General features: G+C 40.5%; 1 protein-coding gene across 4 annotated transcripts; it reads left to right on the forward strand.

Moving 5' to 3' along the window:
- The first annotated feature begins 4,019 nt into the window (after positions 1–4,019).
- kmt5c (lysine methyltransferase 5C) lies at positions 4,020–23,729 on the forward strand. Of its 4 annotated transcripts, none has more exons than XM_079521300.1 (10): positions 4,020–4,560; positions 5,340–5,472; positions 8,154–8,319; positions 8,428–8,537; positions 9,547–9,710; positions 10,483–10,502; positions 11,474–11,607; positions 11,741–11,895; positions 14,631–16,438; positions 16,589–23,729. In XM_079521300.1, exons 2-10 carry the CDS (start codon positions 5,360–5,362, stop codon positions 20,738–20,740), a joined length of 6,822 nt encoding a protein of 2,273 aa, XP_079377426.1. In that variant the 5' UTR covers positions 4,020–4,560; positions 5,340–5,359; the 3' UTR covers positions 20,741–23,729. The 4 variants fall into 4 exon arrangements, with proteins under 4 accessions (XP_079377426.1, XP_079377425.1, XP_079377424.1 ...); XM_079521299.1 differs by having other exon boundaries at positions 14,631–16,261; positions 16,412–23,729; XM_079521298.1 differs by having other exon boundaries at positions 4,020–4,382; positions 4,507–4,560; positions 14,631–23,729.
- Positions 23,730–23,935: the final 206 nt, after the last annotated feature.

A 23,935-nucleotide genomic window follows, 5' to 3' on the forward strand; every position in this document is an offset into this window, starting at 1 on the left:
ATGAACCACCATGATAAAAGTGCATTTATCTTTCCCATGTGATTTAGACTATTTGATTTGAGCCTGTAAATAAATAAAGGATCTCTGAACACGTGAATGAAGTAATTCAGCATAAGCTGTTATAACAGACTATTTTTGTACAGTATTTCAGGGTCTTAAGTAGAGGTATAGCCTAGGTAGGTTATGTTATAACTTATAAGAGGTAAATGTCATGTCGGTTGCTCTGTTCCACTGAGTGTCAGGACTCTTCACCTCTGTTAAAGTGAACATGTGCAACCTCATTTCTCCAAACAGATGGAAGCAAAGCATATATACGGGAAGCATTTGCTATGACAGTACATACTACAGTAGAGTGTAGATTGGAATAGCTTCCTCCATCCTACCATCTGGCAAATCGTCAACATTTTTAACATGGTACCTCAGTTAGGTCTGTTTGTTTTTTTTGACATTTCTATTTGATATGTATAAAGAATACAATATTTAACTGTCAAATTTGTGCTTAGGGGGAGGGAAATATAGTGCTGAGCAGCCAAAAAAACATGATAAATAATCCTTCATGCAAGAGAACAGAATAGAATTTGAATTGAATTGATCCAGGAAACGGAATCATGCCACAGTTCAGATATGCAATAGGCTTTGTGCATGTTCTTCAAAGAGTGCATTGTACTTTTCTTTTCTTTTTAAGTATAGCCTAAATGTTATAAAGCTCACTTTATAGTTTTAAGTAGATAGTAGCCTACTGACAGTGAATAATACACTATGTTGACAAAGAGTTCTTGAGAGTTGTGGAAAAACTGACAATAGTTCAGAGAGACCAAAATTCACCAAATACAAACAATATGCGTTTTATACCAGCAGTAGGCTATACAAGCATTTAAACTCAATGATAATGTAAAGCAATTAAAAAGCTCCTGTTAATGTTGTTTAACAATATCGTTAAACTATAGGATTTACAGGTATACATGTTTGAAATAAGCCTATTAAAAACAGTTTCACCTCCATTTCCATGGCTGAGCTGTAAAATCTTCCGCTTGCATTTCATTATTGTTAAGCATTATTGACCAAACAGTGATGTTTTTGCACAATGTGCTGACTCTTAAGAGATTAAATATTAGATTAATCAAAACTATAAGGAAATAATACTGGTTTGTGTGTCATCTGTTTTTCAATAAAATCAACTACAATCTGTCTTTGTTATGAGTAGGTGAAGAAAGTCTTATTGCCTTATTTGGGGTTTATTGGATTGGATGGGGTTCATGGTCACTGGAAAGTGAAGGGTGGATGCAAAGTCAAATAAGTAGGCCTACTATGTGTATGTTTATTAATTAATTTGCTTATTGTCAACACGCCCACACACAGTGAGCAACTTTATCAAATTAATACTTGCCACAGTGCACCCTATGCCCTAGGTTGAAAAAGTCTAGCAGTGAACAGCCATGCAAAGTTTAATTTTGATCTAATACTACCATAGGCTATATCATTAGGTTACCTTTATGAGGCTGAAATGGCAATGAGGGTTGGTCAGTGCTGTCATATAGTGAATTAATGGTGTGTTAACATTAAAAAGGTTTAAAGGTTCATTTTATGCACCTATACGTGCAACAGCAACACTGGGCACAATATAGTGTCAGACATAATGAATTTGAAAGTCAAGTCAATTTGATTTATAAAGCATGTTTAAAAACTCTATCAGGTTGACCAAATGCTGTACAACATGATAAAACAACCTCAACAAAATGTACAACATTTAAAACAATTAAATGATACAATGACAGACAATAAGATAAGAGCACAGGGCTTATGTTTCTTAATAATGTGGGAATTGACTTTGATGTGGGTTTTTGACCCCTCACAAAAGAAAAGGTGTCACCAAAGCTTCACAGTGTACTCAGGGCCATGTACTGTATAGCTAAATTATGGTGATGCAAGGTTAATGTATAGCATACCTACTGCCAGTCTGCCACTCTCCCACCGCCCAATACAATAGAGAAGGCAATCAAGGCATATAGGCCCTATGTGAACATCAACACAAGTATCCAACCCACATCTGTAGCCTACGGTAGGCTATAGCACATTGAAATAGTATATTGAATAGGCAAGTTATAGGCATCAGTAGTGATACAAGAAATAAGGACTGCTGTGTACCCAGAGCATGAGTTTTCAGGCTGCAGCGAGGAAGGAGTTTGCAGTCTCCCTGACTGCAAGGATTGATTGATAGATTGAACACTTTATTAGTCAGAAATGTAAACAGCATGTGGACGTAATGTGCACAGTAATAAATTAAGTTTAGACACATGGGGACTTGTTCAATTCATCATAAAATGTACATACCGGTAGCCTATATGTACAAAATTTGAAAGAACATATCAGTAGACTAGCATGGTAAAGTCAGTAATAATAATAAATTAATAATATTATTATATATTGGTTATATTATTGCATTAATATAACCAATAATATAATGAAACAAATTAAAAGGAAGTATAGCCTACAATCACAATCTCCAGTGAAGTTGTATAGTAGGCCTGCATTTGTAAACGTGACTACAAGTTATCATCAGTTGAGTTTTGATGCTATTATGAAGTTGTTGATGTGACAATTAATGAATGAGTGATAAGTCTACTACCATACCACCAGTGACTTTTTTGCTTAATCACACCATGTCCTTTCTAGCATGTGAATAATAACAATAATAATAATAATAATAATAATAATAATAATAATAATAATAATAATAATAATAATAATAATAATAATAATAATAATAATAATAATAATAAAAAAAACATTTACATCACAAAGCAAAAGGAAGGGTGGGGTCATACTAACAGTAGGCCTACTGAGAGTAGGTACTCACAGCCACACCACTTTTATAGTGCATATTCCATCTGTCTTGCTTATTCACAACATAATATGTACATATGTTGTGATCCATAGCAATTAAGTCTATAATATTATTATAGACTTAATTACTTTATTAATTAGTTGCATTTCTAATTTAAAATTTACAAAACTCAAACAACAATGTTGTGAGTGACCAACTTTAAAAACAATGTGATTGTGTAACCTAAACATATTGGGTTCAGTCTTTCAACATTTAGGGCGCTATTTGGAGAAAATGGGCGAAAGGGACTAATGTCTTCAGATGTGACAGTGACTACAAACTTAACCACATCTGAAGACATGTTTTTGTATCACTTTGGCCTTCCATGATGATGGGACGTGAGGCGCGTGCGGCGTGACGGCTGGGCTTTTGGTATGTTGCGTTCACGTGCACAGGCAGATTAAACGATGCTGTGAGTCTACCATTCATTGTGCCAGCGCGACGTGAAGCTACGAAGCAGCTATGACGCGTGAAACTGCCGCAAATTATGCTGTGAGTGATCGTGAGCCTGTGATGCGTTTTTGCATCGTTTCATCTGCCCGTCTGAACGCACCATTATATTATGGCGGGAGGCGGGTGGATGTGCAGAATTTAGAAACGAGTAACCGACCCATGCTTTCTTCACATGGAAATGATACCTCATCATGTGACTTTGGAGCAAATCATTTCTTATTGAGTTTTTTATGGGTAAGATTTGATTAAAGAATTATTAGCCTACAGAACAAATGCCAATTTTCCTGGTCATCAGAATTTATACTTTATACCATCATATTGGACACTTTTTCCAGGCTTTTTTTTAAGTGACTGGATGCTACAAATATCCACATAACATAATTTGTGAATTACAGTACCAAGCATAATCTAATGTCTAATGATCTAATCTATCTAATGTACTGGTCAGTCACTGTGGTGTGTGTACTGTGTAATATGTGTGTAAGGGGCTGGGGGGGGGGGGGGGGGGTCCGTCCACTGCATGAATCATGTTGTGCGGTCCAACCCACAAGCAGCGCCCGCAAATCACAGTGCTCGAGAACATACGAGAAGTTGTATTTTCTCGGCTTTGAACCAATCAGCAGATTCAGCAGCACTGCGCGGCGTTGGTTGGCGTGTGTGTGTTGTAGTAGTAGTTCGGTTACACTGTGTGGGTGTCACTCATCATCTTTTTTTGGTACTAGGCCAAAGTCTTGCAGGGAAGCTTTACATTCAGTTCACACACATGAAACTACATAATTTGGGGAGGGGGGGTTAATAACAACCAAGCAGCCATTCGTATTGAGGATTTAAAGTGGTCATAATCTAAAAAGGAACAGCTGGAAGCCTGGAACAGGTCAGCCTTCTGCGGGGCGCCCCCCGGAAGAAGGGCTAGCTGTTAGCTCAGTTTAGCTCAGCTGCCCTGCAAAAACAAAAATAGCTAAAGCAAGAAGCTGCAAGCTTGCAGTTGCAGTCAAATAACGGTCTAAATCTGACAAACTTCGTTGACCACAAAAAATACTCCCAGGTATGCTTTTCACCACGTTGGTTATATTTCATTATGCACACGTTTTTGTGTGTTAGTGTTTTTTCTTTTCTGTACGCCTGCGGATTGATAACGGGAGAGCTATCGTTGTGGTTGCTAAACCTAGCTTCCACATTCTTCTCTGCTGGCTAAAGCTAAATGCGCTACTGTGCTAGTACTAGTAAGTACACGTTCACACACACACACACTCACACACACTGACTGAACCGACGTTGAACTATACCGGTAATCAAAGCTAATTGTTATTAGGCGTTATGTTAACAGTTGTGTTGTTATTATGATGGGGCTTATGTTAGCCGTTAGGGAAGTAACGGTGCTGTCATCATCTCTGATAGACATACTTATGGTCATGGAAAACATACCCTGTGGGTGTTTTTATAATTCCTACTTTCAATTATGTAAATTAACAGTAGTAGCTAGCTAGTCTAGCTACTAGTTAGCTTGCTAAAACAACCGCCTGTATGTATGATAAGTGATTGCAACTAGCCGCTGTGTATTGTTGTTGCCATTACAGTAATATGTAAGGTCATTGACCTTAGTGCTTACACTCGTATTATACTTGTATTATCCATTGTTTTATATCTGGTTATAACCACACACACGCATCTATCTATCTATCTATCTATCTATCTATCTATCTATCTATCTATCTATCTATCTATCTATCTATCTATCTTCACATGATGCTCGTACTTCAAGAGCGTCATGGTTCAACTTCAGCCTGTTTTTTGGGACTGCTACATTTACAGAGCAAAAGTGTACATAAACGTTCAGATTTCAAATATAAAGTGCTCACCCAAGGATGTTATGTTTTGCTGGGTCGGCTACTAGAACCAGTGCATTCCTCTAAACCTACTAGGGCCAGAGGAGAATGTCACACCAATATTTCACTGCACATACTTGTAATGAGTGACATCATTTTATACTTGAATCTTTCAGCATGCTGATGGTGGGAGAAGATGGACTGGTTGCCTAGAATGAGTGTGAAGGAGCTGTGTGAGACCGATGACTTGGCCACCAGTTTGGTGCTGGACCCCCTGTTGGGGTTCAGCTCCCACAAGATGAGCATCAGGTAAGGTCTCCACACACCGAGCGCAAATTCTGATTTTTAAGTGGCGTTTCTCCATCGGTTTTCCGAAAAACGCGGCCGGTGTGCAACCACCTGTACTGGCACTCCTCTGCATCACAGTGATTCTCAACCTTTTTCATTTCAAGGACGGACCCCCAGTTTGATATACATGACTGATGAATTATTATAAAAACTATGAATTTATATCTCCGGGTCTACCAAACTACAAATGTCAAATCCTCAGTATTTAATTTGGTCAGAGAATGTAAATGGGACCAAGTGGACCTGGCTGTGCGAGACAATTTGGGTGCATCTATCCCCTTTCTGAATTACAGACTCGTAAGCGTTTATTGCAATTTACAGTTTACAATTTAGGCATTTAGCAGACCGTCTGAATCCAGAGCGACTTACAGAACGCAAGAACAACACATGATAATACATAGAAATAGTCATCATAAGCAAGCTAAGAACCCAACATCCGTCTAACAGTAGAATAGAATATTCATTGCCTATCAAGGGTTTATTGCCTATCAATAATTTACCTGCGGACCCCCTTGAACCCTCTCAAGGACACCTTGAGAACCACTGTTTAATGTTCCAGTTCCATTAAGAACTGAGGCAGATTCTAAAAATTTCTTTTTCATAACAGTTTTCTGAAACACTAATGGCTCGTACACACTGCCCGATATTAGCTCCGATTATGCTGTCGGGGACCATTTTTGGCACTTGCCGACAAAACCCCTGATCTGATGCAAGATCGGCTTTGATCGCCAAGGTTTTGCTCGCTGTGTGAAAGGCTCGATCAGATGATAATATATATAACCTTTATTCCTTGGGTAAATCCCTGTGTCGTACATATTGGTAGCTCTGTTGGGGCAATGTTGCTGTTAAATAGTCCAACGCATTTCACTTGAATAATGTTGATAAAACTGCATCGGAATCAACAGTGCATATCAAACTTTTGGACCGTGTGTGTGTGTGTGTGTGTGTGTGTGTGTGTGTGTGTGTGTGTGCGCACACATGCAGAGAGAGACAGAGTTATTTAATGAAAACCAAGATTTAACATCCTGTCTCGCTATAGTGCACATAGGCTATACGCTATCACAAACATTTCGCCCTGTGTAGCCTGGCTATTCCTGTGTGTGTGTGTGGCGTGCACACAGAGAGAGAGAGATGCGTCCTGTGTCGGTCTCAGGCTTGTATCACGGTATCCTGAATAAAAAACAAATGTAGCCTATATGTATCGGGTCTGGATCGCATCTTGGTGAACTCTTGCAGTGTGTGATGTCTAGTCGGCTATCAATCGTTTAGTGTGAAAGCCACACAGATATAATGACAGTCGATTTAAAAAAAAGAATCCTGTAGTGTGAAATACATAACGATCTGATGACTCGTCGACAACTTTAAAACTCCTACAGTCTGTAGGGGCCATTATGTTGCTATATAGTGATGTTCAAACCTTTTCATGTCAAGGACCCTCAAAATGAGTACAAAATGTACTGTATTTGGCTGCCGACCCCATCTCAAAATATTTTGTCTCAGGAAACCCTAGAAACAAAGATTTGAGTTACACATAGTTTGCTATAAAAATATGTATATTAAAAAATGTGCACACATTTAGACGTGCTGTGAGCTTGTATATCTGCTATTTTTGACATGACAAATTGAACCAAGTGGACACGTAAGAGTCAATTTGGTTGCATTTGTCCCCTTCCTGAGTCACAGACTTGTAAGGGTCCATTTATTGCCTATAAATAAATTACCTGCGGTGTGCGGACCCCCTTGAACCCCCTCAAGGACACCTGGAGGTCATATCGCCCAGCCCTGGTGTGTGTAGTACATACTGAAACGGTTATCACATTTCATATAGTTGGACTGTGTAATGTAGATTAAAATGGCACGATGAAATGTTTTTGTGGTGCATATACACAATCCTAATTCCTAACCCTTATTCTTGTCTTTTCTACTTGTGTTGGCATGTGCATAGAGCAAGTTATGCAGTCAATTTTAAAAATGGAAATCTATAACGTCCCAGGATTCAAAGCTGGGTCTCCTTTGTGAGAGTAGACCACATTTCTAACGTATGCCAATAAGGCATACATATTTGTTCAGGATTCAAATAAAATTGTATTATTTAAAATCCAGATTTCAGGTATATAAGGAAAGCATTTTTTTTCATTCACTGGATAGCTCAGCATTATAGGTAGAATATCAGCACCACCTTTACAATCTTAATGCCATAAAACCAGAAGGTGCAAAAGTATACAATTGATGACATGAAGCATTCATGTTGTCTTGTTCTGCAGCGAAGCTTTGTAATGAATATGGTATATTTGTATTGTATATGTTAGGGTTCTTCTGTAATAAATGTATCAGGTTCTCAGTAACAGAATACAGTTCCCAAACGTGGCTGGCAGTGGTAGATACATATTTCATCCACTACTCAGACAAAAATGGTAGTGGTGCTATAACAACAAACTTAACTAAAGTATGGATGTACTGTACATTAACCAGTAAAACCCCATGTTTGTGATCAGATCTTAAGAATTGGATTAAAACAACTAGTATGACTGTAGCAGATGAGAAACGGAGTCTTGGAGTTATCACACGATGTTGTGACAATTCTAATTCTACACTGTTTTCTGTCCTCACCTGGTGTTTCCCCATTTGTTTTTCTTCTCAAGCCCCATACCGGAGATCCGTCGTTGGGGTATCCTGAAAGAGACACTGTTACGCTTCAAGCGTACACATGACTTCCAGGGCACGTTTGAAGCCCTGGCAGTGGGAGAATTAGCTGGTGATTACTTCAACGCGCTGGGACCCCATCGCCAGGAGCTGCTGAGACAACATGTAGGGTTCTGTTGTGTTTACCCTGTTTACCCAATGCCAGCAGACATGCTTCATTTTGTTTAATATGAGAAGCATAACGTATAGCTGTAACCATTTCCATGTTAACAGGTGTATCGATACCTGGGTGCCTTCCTCTTGGAAAGTGGTGTTACGATACAGGCCTGTGACAGATACTCCTCAGAGACCAATGGAGCAAAGATAACCTCAACACGGCAATGGTAATCATTCCTATTTTCAAAACCTGAGTCTGCATTTCTCTGACTTGGTGTCGATCCACATAATGTGAATTGCAGTCATATGTCCCAGACAGTATGTTGTAAACAATTGACAGGGCCTAAATTCCTGCACACATTTACAGAAATGTTAATAATATAATCACTTGAACGATTAGGCCTGTCACAATTATTGCATAATTGTCTAATTATTTGAGATAATCACAATTATTTTGTCATAATCGTCATCGTCGTTTCCATCTTGAAAAATGTTCACACATAAAAAAGTGGAAATGGCATGTTGTGAGCTTGTAGATCAGCTACACAGCCCTAGATGTGAATGTGGGAAGACTGGCTGCTGACACTATAGACAGACCTTCTATCATGCCCCTCTCTCTCCAGTGTGTCTGCCTGCCATTTGTCTCTCATTAGCCCCTGACCCCCTACACTGGCTATGTTTATTTGTGCGCCGTTGTGTGATGGTGTTGTTGTGCTTTGTGGGTGGCCATCGTGACCTTCCAGGGTAATTTTTGCCCCTTGAATAAGGGACCTCACTGAAAGGACCATTGGCCGGGGACGGACACAGACTAAAACAATTCGGGCAGTCAATTAGTTAATTAGTTCCTATCCATCTCCGTTTCTAAGAAGTGTAAATGTTCTTTTTCATACTATTATGAATTTGGCATCTTTGCCCCTCGTGTATTCTGACTTGCCAAGGAGTAGTATAGATCTACAGTAGCAACAGCATAGAACTACAATAGGCTAGGCTATACTCGTACATCTATGGCATCTCTCGTCCCCTGCTCCCTTCTCCGTCACTCTTTCCCTCACACACACGGACACGCACACGCAAATTAGAGCAGTGTGACAAAAAGAAAGGGAATATAAGACATTAGCGATACTTAAGTAGTATCCTCCCAAAGTGTGTAAACCCCTGCAATGTGAAGCATTTATAAGATGAGATAGAATAACAGATTTCAGGCCCAGGTTGAGACTTTGACTTGTTTCTCTGCAGGTTTGTTGGCGAGCGGGTGGAGGTTCTGCTCGGATGTATTGCAGAGCTGAGTCCCGCTGACAGCGCTCTTCTAAGGACAGGAGTGAATGATTTCAGTGTGATGTACTCTACACGCAAACGGTGTGCACAGCTCTGGCTAGGGCCAGCTGCTTTTATTAACCATGGTGAGTGTGTCAACCCTTACCCCCCACTATTTATTACCATCTACATTCTACACACACACACACACACTTTAATTTTATTTAATTTTACTTCATTTTCCAATATGTATAGCATCTTGAAAATGTCATGAATTTGATCAGGGTGGCCTAAAGAAACCGTGTAGGGTCACATGATTAATGTGAACCAAAAACAACATGCAAGTGCTCATGAGCCATATGCACTGACTGAACCCACACGCGATTGGCCATATGCTCTGATCTTGTATGTGACGAATGCATTTTAACGTACGTCTATGAGGAGGATGTGTAGTAACAAATACCAAATTTTGTCATTCAAAAGTCTAACTTTGTGTTTTGGTATTACCGGTAAGGCCATGATGTGTCTACAAAGACACCTATGAAACAGTTGAATCTATCTTGTTTATAATTACATAGTGTGTACTGAATCTGGTGGACCAGTGGTGAAAGTGGTCCAGTTAAGTCGGTTATCCTTCTTTGTCTTAATTTGTCCATCTATTTTTGCACAGAAGTCGCCTTCTTGCCAATCTTTAAACAAATCAACTGTCCAAGAGGTGGAACAAAATTAGATGCAAGCCTGATCATTAAACACACTACAAGCACATGTGCAGGCATATACTGTATATAGGTACACAAAAACCCCCCAAAACTTTCAATCAAGTCAATCAAATCAACTGCCACAGCTCTTAATCATGGCTATGTTTCTAACTTCATTGTTGTGTTTTCTGATCTCTCCTTTTGTTTCTGTGGGGTGAAGACTGCAGACCAAACTGCAAGGTAAACATTAACATTCATTGATCAGTTGCACTTAAAAACGTGCACTATTACCAAAGAATCAACAAGCCCCTCAATTTCTCTTCTTATATTAGTCCAGGAATTATTTATAATTACTTGTTCTTTATAATTATAATTGTTGCTTTCTTTATTGTTGGAAATGGAACGTACGCTCTTGATGTAGTTCATTTGCCCGGTGCGTTCTCACTGTCAGGGACGTGCACACATAGACATCAAAGGGGGCTTCAGCCCCTGCCCTTTTACCCGTCTGTAAAACAACCGCCCTTTCCAGACCACGAATGCAGCATTTACTATAGTGAAAGAAATGCAAATGGCACTCCTTTCCATGCCATGCCGGAAGGCAGCATTCAGGAGAATTCTGAAATCCATGTCATGCGCAGCATCTCCACTAGCTAAAGAGTGCTGGGTTGCGCCCCGAAAATAGCTGATCTACAAACTCTCAACGCGTCGCGCTGCTATGTGTTGTGAGCTTGTAGATCTGCTATTTTCGTCCAATAGTGCCTTCTTACGGGATTTTAGCCCCTGCCCCTCTAACACTCTCTGCACGTCCCTGCTCACTGTTCTTGGTTGTAGTATAGTGTGTAGATCACTTTTTAGCCTGTGACCCAAAAGAGAGGTTAGATGTTTGCCCGGGACCCAAACTAGTGAAAATAGCAGATCTACAAGCTCACAATACACCGCGTTGTGAGCTCGTAGATCAGCTATTTCCACTACTGCTTAAACATTTGTTTTCTAATTTATGGAATTTCTTTGAAAATGCTTTGAAATAATAATTAAAAACAAAATTTAGGAAACAAGAAATATAGGGACCCATAAAGATGTGTCTGCGACCCACAAATGTGTCCCGGCCCACTGTTTGGGAACCATTGGTGTAGATCACGTGTCCCAGGGGCTAACAGCATGTCACCTTTTGTCTTTGTCTTGTGCTCCGTTTCTCTTTTATTCCCACCCAGTTTGTCCCTGGTGAGAAGGGCGCCTGTGTTGAAGTGGTTCGACCAATCTCACCTGGGGAGGAGATCACGTGTTTCTATGGTGCCAGCTTTTTTGGCGAAGGCAATGAAATGTGTGAATGCTGCACCTGTGAGAGGTGTGTGTAGCACATTTACATCACTTCTATTGTTTAGCTGGCGTTGTTTTCTCATTAACTTCTAATCTAGATGTGATCACACTCACTATGTGGTTCACTCGCTGAATTACAACTTTCTTTTCCCTTTCTTTAGGAAAGGAGAAGGTCACTTCAAACACAGAGGGAAACCGCCTGATAATGAAGAAACGAAAGATGCTGTTGGACAGAAGTACGGTCTGAGGGAGCGATACCTTCGTCAGAACAGAGAGAAGTGCTGCCCTACAAGACCTCACTTGGGTACATTTACAGGTAACCAGTCTTGTGTTCTCTCTTTCATTGTTATATTATTGTCAATTTTTATCACTAATAATTACACTACTACAGAGCCTGAATTGCTCTGTTAACAGTGGTTCTGACCTTTTTTAATGTCGGGGTTGAAGTTTTAGTTCAGCGTGCTGTTACTGTAAAGAGAATGTAATTTAATGGCAAGAGAGAATGCAGGTTTAGTTTAGCTGAGAAAGATCAGTTTAACCCAAGTACCAGGTGTCTGGTCACCTTATACTCCCAGAAATATCAATACACAAGCTGTCAAAAGAGCGCTCTCCGTTAAGCTATTTTTATTGCACATAAGAAGTTAAAAGCTCTAGTCTGTAGTACAAGCTGGGACCAAGCCTTTATTGATTTAAAAACAATAATCAAAATATTAAAGCCTGATCTATACTGGAAGGACGTTTTAGGTATGCAACAATTGGAGTAAAAAGATGTCCACTTGCTTTGCTTCTTGTAGTTCACAGCTTAAAGACCTTGTCATGATGATCTTTCTTATTTCTGTTTTTTAATGTGAATGTAGAGACTATAAAGTCCTGTTGTAGACCAACCAACCAACCAAAAATGTGGGCTTGTCAAAAGCTATATTTATACTTGCATTTGATTCACTTGCAAGCTGATTTATTTATCTTTGCTCCTTAAAAACGTGCTGCATCGCAAGACGTTTTGAGCTTGTAGATTTTCTATTTTGTCCTATAATGACATGCCCAAATGTCATATCCAATGTAAATGCTTAAATAAAATGGAATCCAATCCGACTCCTCCCAGTGTAAACGCAGCCCAAGTGGTGCTCATCCTTTCACTGTTGGACAAGTTGGATAAGTGCTACAAATTTGTTTAATTATTTATAAATGCTAAGATAAGGCAATGCATCAGACTGTAGAAGGTGTGCGTGGGTGTGGGTGGGGGCGTATGTGTGTGTGTGTGTGGGGGGGTGGGGTGGTGCAGACTTAGGGGCCGTGCACACCTGAGACACAGCTCTCTCCTCGGTGTGTCGTACAGCTCGCAATGCATTTCCACGTCACGTGGTTTGATGACACAACCTTGTTGCATGGCAGTCTTCTGCCCCCCCCCCCCCCCCCCCCACCCATTCAACAAGGTTGTGTCATCAAACCACGTGACTCCCATTGGAAATGCATTGATACAGAAGAGACAGGACACACCGAGGAGACGGCTGTGTCAGGTGTGAACGGCCCCTTGTGGTTGCAGACTGGACGTGTTTTTCGGAAAACCGATGGAGAAACGCCGCTAAAAATCCAAAAAACGCGCTCTGTTTGCAGGGACCTTTAGACTTGGAACTAGAGGACCTTTTTCGGTGCTTCATTTTGGTGCCTGAGCTGTCATTAAATCTTATGTTGCCTGTAATGTCCACTTTGGAGCCCCCTGGTGCTCCAAAGCAAACATTACAGGCAATAGAGCATCACATGTGACTACTGACTTGTAAACAACAATACTGCTCTGACCACCAGTAGCCTACGGTTAGCTTGTTAATTAAATGGTTAAAAAAGGCCTAATGCTAAACTAAACTGCGGTGCTCCATTTCACTCCAAAGATTGGTGTAGAAGCAGAGACACTCCCCCAACCATACTATGGAAAATGATATAGTGCACACGAACACCCATGGATTTGTTCTCAGTCACTATGACTGATTTCAGTCATTTGGATTCCATACAAGGAAAGCAGCATTTGTAGATGAGATATCATGAGATCCCATGAAGGCTTGAATTTACGGAGAACTACTCCTAATGGTCTCACTCAGATATTTCATAAGAGCAAAGGTTAACCAATTTATCTGGTGCTCAACCTTTTTCATTTCAAGGACCCCCAGAATTATCTCTATTTGGCTGCGGACCCCCATCTGAAAATATGTTGTTCCAGGCGCGGACCGCTTTAGAACCGTATCGAATAAAACCCAAATTATACCCAATTTTAGAACGACTTGCAAATTAGTTTACCCTGCTGCACGGTCATGGTTCAAGAGTCAAGAGTTCTTTGCTGTTCGGATTGTATGCAAAACATGTGAGATGGACGTACGTAAAATACAACAGTCTCTGCTTCTGTGTGACTGCATGTTTGCTTACGTGGGAGTGTTTTGGTACGTCTATTGTTTCATTTGAGTCGCGGTGCAGATCAATTATTAATTGTGATGTAGCAGAATATATAGAGCTCTATATATAGAGAATATATATAGAGATCCTAATGTTTGTTTAATGTTAAACTTTGTTTAACATTAAACCTGTGTATAGGAGGGGCTAGTGCCCCTCAAAAATATATATAGCAGATATACAAGCTTGTAGATCTGCTATTTTTGGAAAATCTCTAATCTTTGCTCCTGGAGGTCCCTGGCACAATATCGTTTTGAGATGGGGTTCCATGGCCAAATACAATTTTTTTTTTTAGGAGTCCTTGACCTGAAAAAGTTTGAGATGTCTTATATGAGTTTCAGCATTACTGGCTGCTGTGACTCCTCAAGCAGACTGTAACAACTGAACCTTTTAATTTAATGTTTGGTTCACACCAAGCCTAGTTTAGATAGTACAAACAAGGCATGCAAATCTAAATGTTTTCTCTAAATACAAGGTCCTAGGACATAACTATTGACAGTAGTACACAGTTTGACTGTTCGGCCACTGATAATCAAAACATTAGCAAATGTTAAAACTGATTTTGTGTTGAGCAGGAAGTTCAATATTTTTGTTCTTGTTTCCCATTCTTAGCCATCCCATCAAGGAACTCCTTTACTCTGCAAATGAAGAGGAACGCCTTGATGTGCAGAAAGTTGACTCGGAAACAGAAGTGGAGACAAGCAAAGCACAGAAGAACAAAAAAAGGTCCACTCAAATCTCCCTCATCCAGACAGTGTCAGACGCTTGCATCACAAGTTAAACTGAAGGACCTTAGAGTCAGAATACGGCGCCACGCGTTGGATTTTCTGCTTAATTGTAAGGACCCAGGAAGTAAAGAGAGAGCCTTGCTCCATCTGTTAGAAGAAGTTAAGCCAAAAGATAAAGTTGAGCAGTTGTGTTTGAAAAGAGAAACCCGTAGTGACATTTGCAATGGTAATACAGTTCAACAGTTGAAAGAACTACGCTTGAAAACAGAAAATGACAGTGACATTCACTGTGGTACCCCAGTTAGTGAGATAAATTTGAAGCCTTTCACTTTGGACTCTGCAGTGGCTTTTCATGAGAAAAGGGTTCCTAACATTGCTGTAACAAGCCTTAGTGAGAAGTCTGCCGAAGTGGTGGACAGACGGATGGTCCAAGCAGTGACCTCTTCAAGAATAAGGAGCATGGCTCAAAACGTGGACACACGTCAAACCAGGTCCAGAGACGTTGCAGTTGGTAGCCCTATTGAAGTAGACGGAAGCAAGGAGAAAAAATCTCCAAAACAAGATGAGGCAGATGACACAGAAAGTCAAAGTAACAAGTATATAACAGTTGGTGATGGCACCAGGGGAAGTGCAGATGCATCCTGCGTTACCAAACTGACTTACACTGTAGGCAGCGGGCCCAAGGACAGCCACGCTCTCAGTCCAACAACAGACCAAATGGAGATCAAAAACATTAGACCCCCATCATCCAGGTTGAGGAGAAGGAGACTTTCAAATGAATATGCAACTGAAATTGGTGAAGTCTCTCAAAGTGCCTCAGATAAATCTGATAAACTTGAGGATGATCCGCTCAAATCACTGAAGCATGTTACAGTGAACTTAATAAGGATGTCGGAACCAAGAAGTATACAAGTGGAAAGGGCCGATGAACAGGAACAAGCACAGTTGATGGTGAGAGGAAAGTGCAGCCTGACGATGAATACAAATCCACAGACAAGACCAGTGTCTGCACAGGCAGAGACCAGGCTATCCAGATCTCAGCAGAAGCAGGAGGAAAGTGCAGAGGTCTCCACAGCTGATGGTAAAAGTGGGGTGAGGGAGATGTATTTCAAGACGCTTGATAAAATTAATGCAACAAAAGGACAACTAAGTGAAGCTGTGGGTGATTCATACTGTGGGAAAGGTGGAGATTGCAAGGTAATTGAAATACAGACAGACACTGAAGAGGGTAGTGTACAAAAGGCTAGTATACAAAATAAGCAGACTATTAAAAATAAAAGTGAAGGAAAAAATGAAATTGGTAATGTTGCAAAAGCTCCTGTTGCAGAATGTAAGGATAAAGGGAGCCTAGAAAAGGAATCTGATGCAGGAAATCACAGTCAAACATGCAAAAAGAAAACCAGCATAGTTTGCAACAACGTTAAGGTTCAGGATTCTCTTAAAGCTGGGGTAGAAGAAATAGTGAAAAGAACAGACGAGCACAAAAAGGTCGAGAATATTGCTGAGATCAAAAAGGTTGAGAGCCTAGAAAAGGAATCTGATGCAGGAAATCACAGTCAAACATGCAAAAAGAAAACCAACATAGTTTGCAACCATGTTAAGGTTCAGGATTCTCTTAAAGCTGGGGTAGAAGAAATAGTGAAAAGAACAGACGAGCGCAAAAAGGTCGAGAATATTGCTGAGATCAAAAAGGTTCAGAGCCTAGAAAAGGAATCTGATGCAGGAAATCACAGTCAAACATGCAAAAAGAAAACCAACATAGTTTGCAACAACGTTAAGGTTCAGGATTCTCGTAAAGCTGTGGTAGAAGAAATAGTGAAAAGAACAGACGAGCGCAAAAAGGTCGAGAATATTGCTGAGATCAAAAAGGTTCAGAGCCTAGAAAAGGAATCTGATGCAGGAAATCACAGTCAAACATGCAAAAAGAAAACCAACATAGTTTGCAACAACGTTAAGGTTCAGGATTCTCGTAAAGCTGGGGTAGAAGAAATAGTGAAAAGAACAGACGAGAGCAAAAAGGTCGAGAATATTGCTGAGATCAAAAAGGTTGAGATTATAGCTAACAAGTCCAGTAGTAAGGAGGACATTGTTGTAAAACGGGCAAGAGTCCTGCTGTACGATATTCTAAAGAATGAGAAAACGAATACTGCAAGTTCTGCAGTGAAAAATACAGACAATGAGATGTCTACCTCAGTTAATGAAGAAATGGAACATTGCGGAGATGTATCTCCAAATCCATTGCCGAGAAGGAACGTAGCAAAACGAAGCCAGAGGCTTATAGGAGCAAAACATAAAGCTGAATCTGAACAAAAACGAGTTGTAGGAACCTGTGTTGCAGAAGTTCTAACTAGAGGTAAGGTGCAGAGAAATGAAAATTTGCAGCTTCAATTGGCGCAAGATGACATACTTGCAAAATGCCCTAACCCCCTACCTCCTTGTCAAAAGTCCCTTGCTCCTGCGAAAGCCACCAGTAGTCTTCAACAAGACACCAGTGCACAGGCACATGTACAGTCCAACATTCCTCTGAAGAAACGCATGTTCAGAAATTCTGTGGACATGGACACTGAGCAAGGTCTCGCCTCTCCTGTCACAGAACTCAACTCTTCCACAGAACTCAACTCTTCCACAGAGGAAAGGCAGGACCTTTCCCTGTGTTCAGGTGAGGGTAAAGGCAGAGTTAAGAAGGCTGAGGCCCAGGCTCAGAACATGATGCACAAAAGTGCAATTAAAAATAATTCTCCCATCCGACGTACTCGTTCAAATGCTGAGGAAGTTCAACATGCTTGCCTGCCAAGAAAAACTAGGAAAGTTAAACTGGAGAGACAAGGCAAGGACTTGATTGACAATGCCGAGATACTAGATAATTATAGACTTCCTAAGAACAAACAAACTGACCCACAACATTCTGAAAATGATGGGGAGGGGAATGAATTGAAAAACCAACCTGGATCTGAAATGCTGAACACTTCTGTCCCCCAGCAAGTTTGTGTAAAGGATGAAACGGATCAATGCTTCAGGATTCGTTTTAAGAGAAAGCAAGGCAAAAAATGGGAATTGAAGAAGTCTGAGGCTGATGGGGATTTGCCAATAACTACGGAAATTCAAGGTGATTTGCTGACATGTGACCCTTTTAAGGCCATCATGGATTCTGTATCAAATTTGAACATGGAGATGGCAGCAGCACGGGCACATGTGCATGCTAGTATGAGATCAAAGGACAGATTGCACCGTTTGAAAAAGAGGGGTGAGAGGTTGAGGAAAAGTAAAGGATTACCTGCAGGCCAATGTTCATATGATGACCAAGATCTTAAAAACATTGAACAGTGTGAACCTAGTGGATCTGACAAAGACAAAGTGGAAAATAAGGAGACGCTAAAGGATATTTGTGGAGTCAGTCGGGTACCTGAAAAGAGCATGGATCATAAAAATACCAGTCAGACTTTGTCTGTCTTAGGGGCAGGGCAAAAACCAAAAGTGGAAAATACAGTTGTAAAAGAGCCAGTTTTACAACAGCCAGTGGCACAACACGAACAGAAGCCTGAATTTAAATGTGTTCCCTTACCAATAATCAAACTACGGAGGCGGACAGAAGATGTTTGGGAGGTGGAAGACGGCGATGAGAAACCGTTAGAAATTGAGTTTAAGAGAGAAGCCAAGAGGGAGATAAAGGGTCACGTTATAGACGAGGACAAGAAAGGGTTGCTGTGTTTAGGCAAACCCAAAGAAGAATATCCACCTGCTTCTTGTCATAAAATGAACAGTAACTCAGGTCCTCTGAAAACAGAAGCACCTCCATCTGAACTTCCGTCCTTATGTCTTTCATCTTTGTCTTCACCACTTAATGAAGGTGCAACTCAAATGAAAGCTTCTGCTCCAAACAGAATAATTGAAAAGCCAGTGACAGAGATGAGTGCTGGGGGAGGGAGAAAACTGAGGCACAAAATGGAGAAACCACGCAAGAGTGGGCCAGTTGAAACACCCACCACTTGCCTCAGTCATACCCTCCAACAAATTGACAACAGTCTGTCCAGACTCACGGAAGGCTTGTGTGCTTCTCAGGCATTGGAAAAAACCGTGTCCTATGCCAGTGGCTCTGCTTCTGTTATCCAACCCCCGTCCCAGTCACCAGTCTCACCACCATTCACTTCCTCAGATGGTATACTTTCCACTGAGCCTAGCTTTACAAATTGCTGCGATGATGACCTTCTGGACTTTCAGTGTCTCAATTTTGAGGGGTATTATCAACCACAGACTGACCTTTGCCCATTAGAGCCAGCCTCGGATCCCTTCAGCAGTCCACTCTCTCATAGCCCCTCTGATACATGGAACCCAGAAACGCCATATCTTGGACCACCCAGTCCAGCAGGCAACTTCAACAGTGAGGATCTGCAATTTTTCCCAAGCCTCATTACTTCTAAAAGTGACTCTCTTCCTTTGGATTGTGTAGTGCAGGATCTCTCCAAAGACAAATCCAGTTTAAATTTCCCACCTTTGAGTAGTGCTGAGGTGACCGCTATGGATAGATTTCTGAGTAAAAATCCAGGAATGAAACTCTCCAGAGAATCTCAATCTCCCATTATTCTAGGTCAACCTACCAATCAAGGCTTTCATGTCAGAACTAGTACTAGTCAGTCAAAGTATAGTCAGTCACAGTGTAAAACCCAAGGCCCCTTCCATCGTGTGGGCATTCCAAGCAAATCTATGTCTTTTCCCAATAATCAGACAAACGCAATCAGAGGTGAACCCCAGCATTCCTTGACCAAGGCTGTCCCCCAAACGGCAAACAAATTCTTCCCTTCTCAGCTCTTCACTGTGAAAAATCAAAATCCTGCAGACAATCTAGTCAACTCCCAGGACAAAACCTCTACTGTAATCCAGAGGGTGCTTAAGTATCAAGGAGGAAAGCCGAGCCAAAATTTGTGTAGTGCACCATGTAAAGACCATGTGGCTGCAGGCCGACCAACGGACATGTCTAAAATTCCGACTGCAAAATCAAATTATATTATGAAAACTCAGAACCAGAGTCGTCAAGCAGAGGCTGCCGCACGCAGAGACTTTACAGAAAGCCATAAGGATAACCTTTCAGTTCACGGATTTACCTCTCAAAAAGATGTGGGTCATTTCAATTCATCCAGAAACCCTGCCAGGTCAAATGTTTATAACAACAAAGCTAACTCAGTTTTCCCCCAGTCCTTGAATAAAAACAAGGCATCAGGAAAACCCCAAACTATTGAGACTGACTTGACACAAAAAAACTTCTCAAAACCCCAAACTATTGAGACTGACTTATCACAAAAAAACTTCTCAACTCTCCCAAGGCCTTTCTACTTTTCCAACAAAGTGTCCGAAAGTTATGGCTCACCACAAGGCAAAGGTTTGATCCAGGATAAGTCCACTCCGTCGACCACACACAGACACCAGCCATGTTATGCTCAACATGACCCTTTTGACTTTAGCTTTGACCCAAACCTTTCTCCCGCCATGTCTGAGCACAGTACTCCCCACGTGGCACAGAATACACCTGGAACACAGACACCAGCAAACAAGCACCAGACCACGCCCTCGTCTGCCTCTTTTCCATATGCTTATCAAGGTCCTCCTTATGTATTTAACTTCACTGGAGATCACTCATTGACCCTGGGCCTAAGGGATGGGGTAGATGGTCAGACATACCCAGGTTTAGGGCCCACAAACTATACCTACCATTGTCTGATGGAGCCCTCGGGCACGCAAGGGAGGCTGGTCCTTGAGCCCTGTGGACTTCACCCTTCAAATCCGTCCTCTTTTTCAATGGAGGGCTTTGCCGGGCTCAAAGGACAGGACGAACATTGCAGGAGGGACACACAGCAACCGTGCCAGCCTGTTAACCGACCATCAACTCCCCACTATGGACCAGCTGCATCCTCCCACTCCATGGGTCCCTCAAAGCCCAAGAGAGTAAGGCTAGTGGTAACTGATGGCACAGTGGACTTAGACCTTCAGTATTCAGACTAAGTTTGTACCCACAGCCATCTCCTGGATCTTAGGCTACATGTATATATGATCAGTTTGTACCACAGCCATCTCCTGGATCTTAGGCTACATGTATATATGATCAAGGGGATAATTTCTGCAACAAAATGTTTTTTCTAAACCGTGTCATTTACAGCCTACCATTTATTGAAGCCCATTTAGTGATTATTGGATGAACTGTCAAATGACTTCTAGAGTGATTTATGTTAGTGAAATTTGAAGGTCAACATTTGTAAATTATTTTTTATGAAATACTATATCTTAAATAATGTAAAATTGAGAATGCATCTTGAAAACAAACAGTTTCAACTTTAGGACATACAGTATGGCTCAAATCATACTGTGGCCTCAAAGGATTTATCCCCCTTCACTTTTTTCCACATTTTGCTTATATATATATATATATATATATATATATATATATATATATATATATATATATATATATATAATTTAATTTATTTTACAGTGTGCCTCTGCAAAAGGCTAGCCATCTATTGGTCTGAGTGTCTTGTGTTTTATAGGGTATTGTGGGTCATCAATCTACTCACAATTCCCCATACATTTTTTAAATAAATACTTTAATTTATTAAGTAATCTAATAACCAATTTGTTTTATCTGTTCTAAGTATATCAACAAATATGAAATATCTAAATGGCTGAAATAGCAAAAAAGAAAAAAAAGCATTTTGGCTGGAGGGGAGGGGGGGGCACAATCGATATTTAAAGATTTCTCAAGATCTATATTTCTTTATTAAAATCGATCTTTCTTTCTTTTTTAATCAATTGAAATTAAAATGTCCTTAAAATGTCTCTTCAGCTTGACTGGAGTCCACTTGTGTGACATCTATAAATTGGATAAAATAATAAGAAATCATTATGGCGTTTTTTTCGTTTGTTTGTTTTTTAAAGATTTGTTGCATAACTCAATTCTATATCACAATAAAATGTGGAAACAGTGAGGGGATTGAATATCTTCCGAAGCCTCTATATAATCATTGAAAACCCCCAGACTGTAAGATAGATGAAGTTTCCTGTATATATGACAGTAGAAATAACCGCTCCACAATAGTTTGCTGTTACTTGTACTGAATCTGATGGGATATCACATGGCAGCTTTGTGCCTCATTCTTTAATATGCTCTTGTAACTTCCTGCAGAACCTGTTGAAATGCTCTACCCTCATTTTGTATTTACAGTAAGCGACACATTTTTATGGAATGGTCTTTTTAAGATCACTATGATTCCATGCGTGTGTATCTTTGCTGATGCACATTGTTTTTGTTGTGTTTGTCAGTGTCGTACTTGATTGTGTGAGTGTCGCCATGCCAAATTGCATTAGATTCTTTAATGTTAGTAGTGCAAAAATGAAAGGCTTGTGCATGAACAGTGTACTGAAAAAATGGCTTCCAGACCTGGAGAGATGAAAACAATTCCATGCCAACTCCACATGGAACACGAGGTGTGTGTGAGACGTTGTGAACTGTTGCTCTTTGCGGCTGGAGTACTTCATGGGTGAGGGTGGAGGAGGAGACGGCAATATACAGTAGTACCCAATTTCTTTCATGTCAAGGACCCCCAAATTGACACTAATTAGCCCACGGACCCCCATTTGAAAAGGAATGCCAGGGAGGGGACCCCATAAGAGAAGAGTTTCACGGCTCTAAGCAGTGATTCTCAACCCGTTTAATTTCAAGGACCCACCCCCCCCCCTGTTTGACCTGCATTAGTCTACGGACCCCCATTGAATATTGAATGCCATTTCTATCTCTGGGACCCACAATTTATATTGTAAAATCGATGTTAATTTTACTCTGAAAGTTACAGACCTTTAAGGGTCCATTTGATTTAGCTGGCGACCCTCTGGAACTCCTTCAAGGATCCTGCCCTGGGGGTCCCCGGACCCCACTTTGGGAACCACTCATATACAGTACTCTGCACAGTCTGCAGTCTAGTATTTAATGCTCTACTATTGAGCTTCGGGAGTTTATAGAACAGCATGAGATTGAGATCCTTATGGTGAAAGCAAGGTCAGGCGCTTTGTAAGATTTTAGAATCATTCATTGCATCAATGGTTACACTTGTGTTAACGCCCTGAAAAAAGACAATCTCATTGGTTAAGACCTAATTTGGCTTTGTTTCTAAGGTTGAATGACTTGTCTGCTGAAAGTGAGATTAACCTGCTGTATATGCCATGTGGAGATATACAGTTGGAGGACATCGATATTGTCCTTTTCTTTTTGCTGAGGTTTGCGTGATCTGCGCAAAACCCCTTTTGGTGTTTTAAACATGTTATAATTTAGCTATTGAAAGATAGCAGATCTACAAGCTCATAGCGCGCCACCGAGTGGCGCGCTACGAGCTTGTAGGTCTGCTATTTTTGAAAAATCGCGAAAATATTTATTTCAGAAAACTGGAGGATTTAGAAGGATTTTTTAGAATTTTGAGGTCAGGCCTAAATGGGTCAAATGATAAGGGACAATATCGGTGGCACCCAACTGTACAGTACATGCCGTTTTTAACATGGAGATTATTTACTGTTGACTGTAGATGTGTGGTGAGAACTCCACTCATATCAGGAGGTATGCTGCTCCATCTAACAGCTTGGGGAAGTGTGTGACTACATAGCCTTACATGACTACCACAAAACTGTACTGGCTATACGGAAAGGCCAATTATTTATTTCAGTATCCTCATTCTTGAAATGGTGCTTTAATGTAACTGAACATTTTACATTGATTGTGCACGATATAAAATGTTTTTTTTAATTTAAAGATGACATACTGTACTGAATATTTACGTTAAGAGTATTTAATTTTAAGTCCATTTTACCTACACCATGATTTTTGATAATTTCTGTTACAGCCTATTTTTCTTTGTGTGTGTTTTTTAAATGGGTGACACAGTCTTTCCCAAAGTCTTCTGTAGTACTGTACAAATGTAGCCTACATCATTAAAGACAACTAATTCTTTATTAATTCACGCAAGTTCTCTATATTCCTGTTCATGTCTGGTTTGGGTTCCAAATGGTCTCTGCATGGTGCGAAGGCCTGGAGAGTACTGCACTCAATTTAACAGCAGCACTTGACACCAGGAAATGAAGTAAGACAAAGCTACATGGACAGTTCCATTATAAATGTCTGTTACAATTTACATCTACATTGCTTAGCTGATGCTT

This window comes from Electrona antarctica, assembly GCF_951216825.1.
Source record: "Electrona antarctica genome assembly, chromosome: 14".
In the NCBI taxonomy this organism is placed as follows: Eukaryota; Metazoa; Chordata; class Actinopteri; order Myctophiformes; family Myctophidae; genus Electrona; species Electrona antarctica.